The sequence below is a fragment of the Callionymus lyra genome, chromosome 15 (genome assembly GCF_982586985.1).
Source record: "Callionymus lyra chromosome 15, fCalLyr1.hap1.1, whole genome shotgun sequence".
Classification (NCBI taxonomy): domain Eukaryota; kingdom Metazoa; phylum Chordata; class Actinopteri; order Syngnathiformes; family Callionymidae; genus Callionymus; species Callionymus lyra.
Genome location: NC_141832.1, coordinates 19,930,839 through 19,940,339, shown reverse-complemented (window position 1 = coordinate 19,940,339; position 9,501 = coordinate 19,930,839). Strand labels below are relative to the sequence as shown.

The window sequence follows — 9,501 nt, the reverse complement described above, 5'->3', positions numbered from 1 at the left end:
CTAACTCACCTACGGAGCCCATGACGCAACGTATATGAATTTCTTTGTGGACTCCACAGGGGCCCTCAATATTACCACAGCAACATATGACCCTGTGGAATATGGAATTAACGCATTCATTCGTACCTGGTGGACTGTTTGCCTTTTTTTTCCATTCAGTCCCTGAGCAAGACCTCAACACATCACCTGGTATGTTGACTCTTGGTCAGCCACTTCACACACCTAAGACATTATACCAGAGTACCAGAAATCTGCTTCATCACTGAGTTCTGATGATTTACGTTGCAGGAACCATTCATCACTTTTTGCATTTATCATCATTCATGCCAGGACTTGATTCATTTATGTGGGGGAATGCATTACAAAACTTATCTTTAATCTTATTATTTGTAAATTAGTCAGCCACACTCAAAGTGTAACTATTAATTTCCATTATAAAATGTATGTATTATGTCACACCGAGCTATTCTCACCCTTAACAACCAAATTTGTAATAAATCAACATTAACTTCAGTCAAAAACAAATGATTAAAACGAGTTTACCACTGTTTGCAGTGAGGATATCAACAGAAACATTGATTCCTATGTTAAACAAATATGTTTAACTCAGCATCCTTGTACGTTGACATAAATACAGAGTTTCATTCATAGGGTTTAATGTTAACCACACAAAATCCAATAAAAAAACTGAAAGTCTTTCTTGCCATTGTTTTGTCTTATAAGTTGTCTTTTTCACTATTGTAACAGACACATTCAACAAAAGAATCTCCCACTAATTAAAGGAACTTCCAAATACAACTACTACTACTATAATTATTTTATTTAATTATATGTAATTTACTTTTTTGCTCTATCTATTCCATTCATTATAAAAAAAAATTAAATGTTTTTAATTAAACAAAATAATAATAATAATAATAATAGTGCGTGAACGAGGGGGTAGATGTGGTAGAGGGGGGGCTTAAATAACCACGTGACAAAGGGGTGTGTGTTGTCCACCCCTCAGTCTGTCGTACGACGTTTTTATTAAAGTTACAAGATGGCGACGGTGCATCTCAGAATCGGGGACCTAGTGTGGTAAGAAAGCTTTTAAACTAAAAACGAAACGCCCACTCGGCTGTGTATTAATACATATAGTCGAGTGCTTACTGTAGCCTTTAGGTAACACATTTTTAATAAATAATCCGCTATCTTTAACGACGTCGTTCCCACACGAACACCATCCCAAACAAACTGCTAGCCAGGCTGACTCAGCCTACAACCGCCGTTCGCTCCGAGTTACCGAGCGATGTGGAAATATTTAAACACATTTTATTTTATTTTTTCCATCTAAATTTAAGCATCTGTAGATATGACCTAAGCATAAATCGCAATACAAAAACATTGCGGTGTAAGTTGAGCTAGCAGGTCGTTAGCTTTAGCGGATGTCTAACCTTTCTTTTCGTCTTCCGTGTGAAGTTTTTTTTTTTTTTTACTTGTTTCCTGTCATATTTTTGTTCGCTCGCTTATCTCCCCGCAGCCCAGCGTTTGAACTGTTGTGTTTGTGGGTACAAACGTTAGACGTTACAGACTTTGACCAACTGCCGTCACAAGTTAAGGTTTGCACAATAACACACATTTATGAAGTGGTCCCATATAAACAAAAGGTGTTTGCACGAGAGTCACTCATCTAGTCTAAACAAACACTGACGAAACTGTAACAGTTGAAAACATATGGCATATATCGTTGTTGTCCACCGTATTATCGTTAAACTATCTTCCAAAGTAGCCAATTTATCATGAGGATTAAATGGAGATTTATAGGATTTTGTTTCTTTTTTCATGCTTCTTTTTTTTGCTTCCTAGGGGAAAGCTTGGTCGATACCCGCCATGGCCTGGAAAGGTAAACAATTGAGCTTTATGTGTTTGACTAAAGGAAGGGTAATTTAATCACTTCATGGTGCCACTCACAAATAAAACCATTGTTTTGTTATTTCAGGTAGTCAGTCCCCCAAAGGACCTGAAAAAGCCAAGGGGCAAAAAATGTCATTTTGTGAAATTCTTTGGAACAGAAGATCAGTATGTACAGCTAGTAGAAACGTTTGTTTGTACTGACCGGCCTATATTAAATATACGTGTTTTTTTTCTTCTTCAGTGCCTGGATCAAAGTTGAACAGCTGAAGCCCTACCATGCACACAAAGATGAGATGATCAAGATAAACAAGGGCAAGAGGTTCCAACAGGCAGTGGACGCCGTGGAGGAATTCCTAAAGAAAGCAAAGGGGAAAGAACAGGTGAAGCAGTTACTTTGTTATTCTTTCCAGTGCAATGTTCCCCAAAGAGCTTTCAGTCAGCAGGCCTCCATATGCTTGTCAGATGGTTTAGTTAGAGTTGTTTATGAATAGATCATATTCTCTATCAACCATGTTTGCCACAGAAGGTTATTTCTGCTGATGAGTGTCTTTATTAGTTTAGTGATTTACTTTATTGGTGTCTTTGTACCATCTTGATATGTTAAAAAGACATAAGATGGTATTTAAATATTTTATTGAATGGCAAAATTGGGGTTTTGACTTGGTTTGCATGAGCAGCATTAGGTTTCTTGAGTTTTTTAAATGCAGTAACATCACCCATATGTTGTACATTTTACATGACAATGGAATACACGACTGTGAAAAGCGCACAGAAGCTAAGCTAAAAAGACTGATTCTATTTTCTCAAAACAGAACTCCGATAGCAAAGAGTCGAAGGGGAAGAAAACCCCTACCAAGCCACTGAAGATATTGGATGAAGACGACGAGGATCTCAGTGCCCTGAAGGATCCATCAGAGAAGGTTTGTGAATATTTCTTACAAATTAATTCTCGTAAGTATATGTTGAGACAGTTTAGTATGTTTCCAAGTAAGTCGATGCTTAAAACATTGACAAAATGACAAATCAAAATATTTGGTTTTACACACTACTGTCTTATCCATAAGAATAATGTTATTGTTAATAACAATTTTACATAGAGTTCCCAATGTATTCTGGCACTAACATGTAGCAACATGTAAAATAATGTTGGATATTCTTTTTTCCCACAGTAAAGAGATTGAACTTGGATTAAACATGCACTGCAAAAGACCCACAAACGATAATAATAATGTGTAAATATTATAATAACAACAACAATCATAACAATAATAAATAATACACTGTTACAGTACTACTATATACTGTAGTAGTGCAAAAAAAACTTAACGATACACTAGTACAAGAATAACTCTGTATCCAACCTGGTGTTTGCATAGCTTGGTGAAAAAAATAAATGTTTATGAAATGATTTATGTCAAGGGGGTACTCATGCAGAACTAAACTACCACTATTACATACTCGCCAGTGACTTAATAGGTGATTAAGTGTCTCTCTCCCCCTTAAAGGACTTAACAGATTCTGACCCTGAGCCGTCGGCTCTGGAGAGGCTTGGGGCAGGAACCGGCTCTGCATTCAAATGGGAAAGCAGTGTAGGTGAACCCTACTCCCAAACCCACCACCCCAAGCTTGTCTGACCTCGCTACTCTGCTACCTGATCTTTACCTTAAACGCCCAGCTCTTATACTTTCCCCTTCTGATCCTCTGCTGCTTACTCTTCACCACCTAGCATGGTTCTCTGACGTTTGGGTTTGATGTGTATACCTCACAAATGGAACTTGTTTCTGTTCACCTGACCCGTGTGTTACCCCTAATCAGTCGCCTGTCGTCGATGAATACTTACAAGTGTTTAAAAGGGCCTGTGCTGTCAGAACGAGGACTACATTTTAAAAAGCTAGAGTTTATACAAATCAGAAAAAGTAACAAGATTAGTTTAGAACACCAGAATGTCTTCTTTACTCTACTCACTATCACAAAATATATTGTTATTGCTGTCAGTGAAGCTTCTCGCTCCACCATTGTAACGGTCATTCCTGCCTTGGGTTATCAGTTTAGGAACATTCATCCTGGTTTTTTCCAGGTTCGCACTCACTTGGCTGACTCGCCCTTTTCTATATAATAATAAGCCCAAAGTTAGTGAATTTGTTAAATGTAGATTTATAGAATGCAAATCTTGCTCAATTGACTTCATTGCGATTAAACTTTATTTAATTTTTTGGAAAAGAATGGAAAATAAATTATTACTGAAATTGATTCAAACATGTGAATCTGAAAATACTTAATGTTCTGTTGAAAGTCCAGGGAATTGAATGTGTCACTTGTTCACACACCTTCAAGATAGGTGGGGACACTTCTTTAATGGGTATAAGATATGTTCTTTCCTTCTAGTTTGACACGTTGGTTTGTGTTTAGAATGAATCGGTTTCAGCATGTTTCACCTTTATTTCACAGCTTGTTGTGTGATAATGAAATTCTGCTTCTGCTGCTTCACGTCACTGGATTTCCTTTCTGCCTTTAATTTGTGTGCTGTTAGAAATGGAATTAAAACATTCCCACCAAAAGGGATGGTACATTTCCACTGAAATGATACCATGCAGGAAAGGATCTTTTCTAAAATATGACTGACGTTCAATGTTCGTACAGCTTCTTTTGCTGTCTTAACCATCAAAATAAATCCCGATCTAAACTGTCTTCTTGTTGTTGTTAGGTTGTGAAAGATGACCCACACTTTCATCACTTCTTGCTCAGCCAGTCGGAAAAGGTAAGAGGAACACATGATGTGTCCTTTGTCTTATCACAACATGCATTTGCCATAATACTAACGGCATTATACTTTCATCTAATTCTCAGTTTAGACATAACATTGAGTACTTTTAATATTGATGTAATGCATCGGATATACTGTGTTGTCGTTTAATTAATGCTAGACTTCCATTTTTGTTTATCTCGTAAGCATCATGAAATAATTTAAATTGAAATGCCTATTGTGGAATATATAGTTTCCATCGTTGTCACTAGTGTTGAAGTCGGCTAGAAAAATACAATTAATTTTTTCAGAAGTTTATAAGAGGATGAGGTGTTGCTACTCATCCATATGTTGTGTCGAATCATTCATCAATTTTCTTTGGGAAATGTCTGTTTGAGGGTTGATGACATTTCTTTTTGTCTCTCAAGTACTGGTACCTTTTTCTGCCCTCTTCTGAAATATTCTGGTTGTGAGTGGAGAAATGGTTTGATAAAGAAAAATGCCACATCACAGCAGAGTGCTTCAAGTGGCACATCCAATACTCTCTGTTGCGTATAATCATGAAAAAAGACCAGAAACTGATTGACTGATTCTCCTTCATCACAGGCCACGGCAGTTGAACCCATAAGCAAACGTCTGAAGATCATCGAAGAGGTACATCAACTCTAAAAGACCATGTTGTTTTCTCAAAACTACAATTAAAGTTAAGTTGTTTTAGACATTATAAATCTATGGGCTCATGTCTGTTGATGTGTTTTATCAAACAGGACACAGGATCTACGTCCATCCAGGCAGCAGACAGCACAGCCATAAACGGCAGCATAACACCCACAGATAAAAGGTGTGTAATGTATATTCATTAATTATATACATGTTTAAAACTGTTGACCAACCTGTTTTGATTTACAGGATAGGGTTCCTGGGTTTAGGGCTCATGGGCAGTGGAATAGTTTCCAATCTCCTGAAAATGGGTCACGTGGTCACAGTGTGGAACCGCACCGCAGAAAAGGTAGAATCTGTTATTCAATTGAAAACCTTGATGCAAACTTCTGAAAGCAAATTTGATTGTTCATCCACCGTCTTGCAAATTGTGTAAAAATATACAAACCAAATGATGTGTGTAGACATTCAATATATTGTATCTGGGATATATAGCTGACTAATGGCAAAAAATTGTACTTTCAATAAGTGATTTTAATTTAGAATTCTTTGAAAAATGTTTCCTTCTTATGGTCCTTCACAGTGTGACCTGTTCATCCAGGAGGGCGCTCGGTTAGGCCGGACCCCCGCAGAGGTGGCTTCAATGTGTGACATCACGTTTTCTTGTGTTTCTGACCCGAAAGCTGCCAGAGATGTAAGTGTTTGCTCTCCAGCAGAAAATAATCCAAAAGATTGTAACTCATCACTTGTGGTCTGTAGTTGGTTCTCGGCCCCAGTGGTGTCCTGCAGGGGATCAGGCCTGGCAAGTGCTACGTGGAGATGTCGACTGTAGACCCGGAGACCATCACAGAGCTGTCTCAGGTCTTACAGCTGTTTACAAAAATATCATCATCAAGAATTTATGCTCTGAGATTCAACTAGAAACCATCATTTGTTGGCACCAGGTCATCACATCTCGAGGGGGTCGCTTTCTAGAGGCTCCAGTTGCAGGAAGTCAGCAGGTTTCAAACGATGGGATGCTGGTCATCGTGGCAGCAGGTGACCGGACGGTCTATGAGGACTGCAGTAGCTGCTTCCAGGCCATGGGCAAGACGTCGTTCTTCCTCGGTTTGTAGATTGATTCTCCAGTCGAACTGCTTCTTTTACTGCTTCTTATTAAACAGTTGGTGTTTGTGTGGAAGGCTACAGTAAAGATTAGCAAAGAAAAAGTTGAGTTTCACTCATTAATTGGGATGAATGAGTGTGTAGACATACTGCAGGAAGTTACATCACACCCTCTTCCTTTTCTCCCCAACTGTCAACGTATGTAATACTTTTCTGACCAAATTATCAGATATGACTAGGGTTCACACATAAATAATCTCTAATAAATATTATCTTCTTTTTTTGGGTGTCCTAATTTGGTCAAATGTCCATATGGAACTTTATTTGGAGTTTTCATTGATTAATTGATTGTTGTGAATTCTGGTGGCAGTTTTTTTAACCCCAACATTGTTTTTGTAGAGTTAGCTTGTCTTGTAAAGTTTTTTCAAGGAAATATTTAATTTCTTAAGACCTTTTAAATAGATTTGCATATTAAACTTAACGTTTTGATGATGCAATCCTGAAAGAAAAATAATTTAAATCCAGGGTTTGAATTATAACTAATCTAATACAATCATTGACATATGGTGTATTAGAGGGGATTTGTACATTGAATCTTTTACAATACTGTGTTTCAGGTGAGGCGGGGAACGCGGCGAGGATGATGCTGATCCTCAACATGGTGCAGGGAAGCTTCATGGCAACTATAGCTGAGGGTCTCACACTGGCTCAGGCCACTGGCCAATCACAACAGACCTTCTTAGACATCCTGAGCCAGGGCCAGATGGCCAGCACCTTTGTCGACCAGAAATGCCAAAGTCAGTGAGATTTAACATCTTAATAGAGCAGCTAGATTTGTGTTTTTGATTTTTGTATTTCATGTCTTTACAAGCGAATATACAAGATTTTATCATCATAAACTAATTAACCATTTAACTCTTCTTCACTCAGATATTTTACAAGGCAACTTTAAACCAGACTACTATCTAAAACACATTCAGAAGGATTTGAGACTCGCCATCTCGATGGGCGACATGGCCAACCACCCGACCCCGATGGCTGCGGCTGCAAACGAGGTAGACATTCATTTGTGTTTTTCAAAAATGTGTTGATTATCTGGCGGCGGCTCGTAGAGCTGCACATTTGAAGAGAAATCTCTCAAAACGAAACTGTTGTCGTTGCAGGTGTACAAGCGGGCGAAGGCACTGGACCAGTCCGACAATGACATCTCCGCAGTCTACCGGGCCTACATCCACTAGAGCCGGCACTGGACCCCCCACCGTTCTCATTTCTCCCTCCTAACATTTTTTTTTTTTTCATAGTTTCAAATGTAGTTTTATGTCTTTCTTTCTCGGCTAGTTTGTTATCCCTTCTGCTAGAGTTGTCATTGATGTATGGAAGGCCACGGCTGCCAACAGTGTGGGCCGATGGAATACTGTCTTTTTTTAAAATTCACATCCCTGTTTCTGTGTATTTAATGTCATGTTGATCAACCCCCCCCTCTTCCCTCAATCCCCAGAGGGAGACAATGAGAATACGCCACTGCATTGCCTTAACTGTAGTGATTCTAGTAGTCCCTCAGCTTGATCCTAAATAGACTTATTTATTTGTTTGGCTTCTTGGGTGCAGGTTAGCCTGACATCTTCCTGTATTTGAAGATTGAATCTTTTCTCTCGAGGATGTTGAATTGCTTGAGGACACTGCAGCGTTGTCAAGCCTTAAATGCAGTCTTTTTTCACAATTCTTCTCAATCACTTGTTAGGATTTTTCACTGTTTTTTCTTTTTTTCTAAAATGTTTTGTCAAACGGCCTTTAAGTTGCATTTTAACTGGAACACATTCTCGAACGTCTATGTTTGATGCTGTGCAAACATGTGTACCTTTTGAAAAATCAAGCCGCAAATCATTATTTAATGTTGGACGTCAAGGTTACAGATTAGCAAGTTGCATTAAGACAGGGATTTTTTTTTTTAATGTTCCTCTAAATTATTATCTTCATTTCGATGAAAGAAAGAGTCTACACGTTTAGTTTATTGCTTTTAATTTCATGTTCAAATGCTTGAGTGTGCAGGAAGGCGAAAACTGGTCGGGATAAAGACGATAAAATGTTGCAAAATTCAAGTGGTCTGTAGAAAAAATACTGGCAATAGAAGACTTGCATAAATCAATGTTTTCACCTCCCACCGCTCACATCAATCCCATGTGGTTCTGTTCAAACGATCCAACCCCATATATGTGTGTTTAGCTGTAAATCTCTGTTGACAGTTTGAGACTTTGGTTTTTGTTGTCCGTGTAAACATGCAATAGATTTATTGAACTTTCTCCATCCACCAACCCTTATTTATTATTTGTATCTGTGACACAAGCTCAACTCTTGATGTTCTAGATTTGTTGAAAACATTAACTTAAATTGCAGAAATGACTGCAACACAAAATCACTTTCGTAAATAAGTAATAACATTGTGGAGTTTTGTTCATCAATCCCTCTTCTTTTTTTCCCCCCCAATAAGCGATTAGTTGCATGAACGTCCCATTTCCAGCTTGTAATTTTTTGCCATCTTTTTGAGTTCCTCCAGTCACCAAGTGTAAAGAGCAGTTTTTTAGATGTAAATAGCACATAGGCCAAGTTTCTTTTCTATCAAATCAATTGTGAGCGAAAGAAGTCGATGGGTTTTGGTTCACATGTGACATGATTTTAAAACAAATCTAATGATGACCTAGATTTGGGGAGTGAGGTTGTTTTCTTTTTGGCTTTTGGGTAATATTTATGATTTTGTGACAAATGTTCAAATTTTTTGTGCATTTAATAAATCCTCTCCTGATTGACTACATGTGTCTTTCTACTTGCACGAACCTTCTGAAAATAAAGAAAACGCTTAAACAAACACATTTATATTCGATGGTTTCAAAATGGATTACGTTTTTTTTTTTTTTTTTACAGTACACTGTAAAGCCAATGTAGTATTTCTGCCTTTCGCTGTCGTTTTACAAAAGCTAGAGAAAAGGTAAAAAGGAGGCGTTCCCAATAACATGTGACCTAGTTCATGGTGCCTTCAAAGACAATTTTTTTTTTAACGAATACGAATGCTTATTTGCCCCAAAGGAGCAAATAATTCCAAATAG

At 37.9% G+C, this 9,501-nt stretch overlaps 1 protein-coding gene across 2 annotated transcripts; it reads left to right on the top strand.

Moving 5' to 3' along the window:
- The first annotated feature begins 1,019 nt into the window (after nt 1–1,019).
- glyr1 (glyoxylate reductase 1 homolog (Arabidopsis)) lies at nt 1,020–9,204 on the top strand. 2 transcript variants are annotated; one of them, XM_087809195.1, is made up of 16 exons: nt 1,020–1,077; nt 1,846–1,882; nt 1,979–2,058; nt 2,135–2,273; nt 2,706–2,813; nt 3,399–3,482; nt 4,598–4,651; nt 5,243–5,290; nt 5,404–5,477; nt 5,546–5,645; nt 5,880–5,990; nt 6,056–6,157; nt 6,241–6,403; nt 7,018–7,197; nt 7,331–7,455; nt 7,564–9,204. In XM_087809195.1, exons 1-16 carry the CDS (start codon nt 1,040–1,042, stop codon nt 7,636–7,638), a joined length of 1,518 nt encoding a protein of 505 aa, XP_087665321.1. In that variant the 5' UTR covers nt 1,020–1,039; the 3' UTR covers nt 7,639–9,204. The 2 variants fall into 2 exon arrangements, with proteins under 2 accessions (XP_087665321.1, XP_087665323.1); XM_087809197.1 differs by lacking the exon at nt 3,399–3,482.
- Nucleotides 9,205–9,501: the final 297 nt, after the last annotated feature.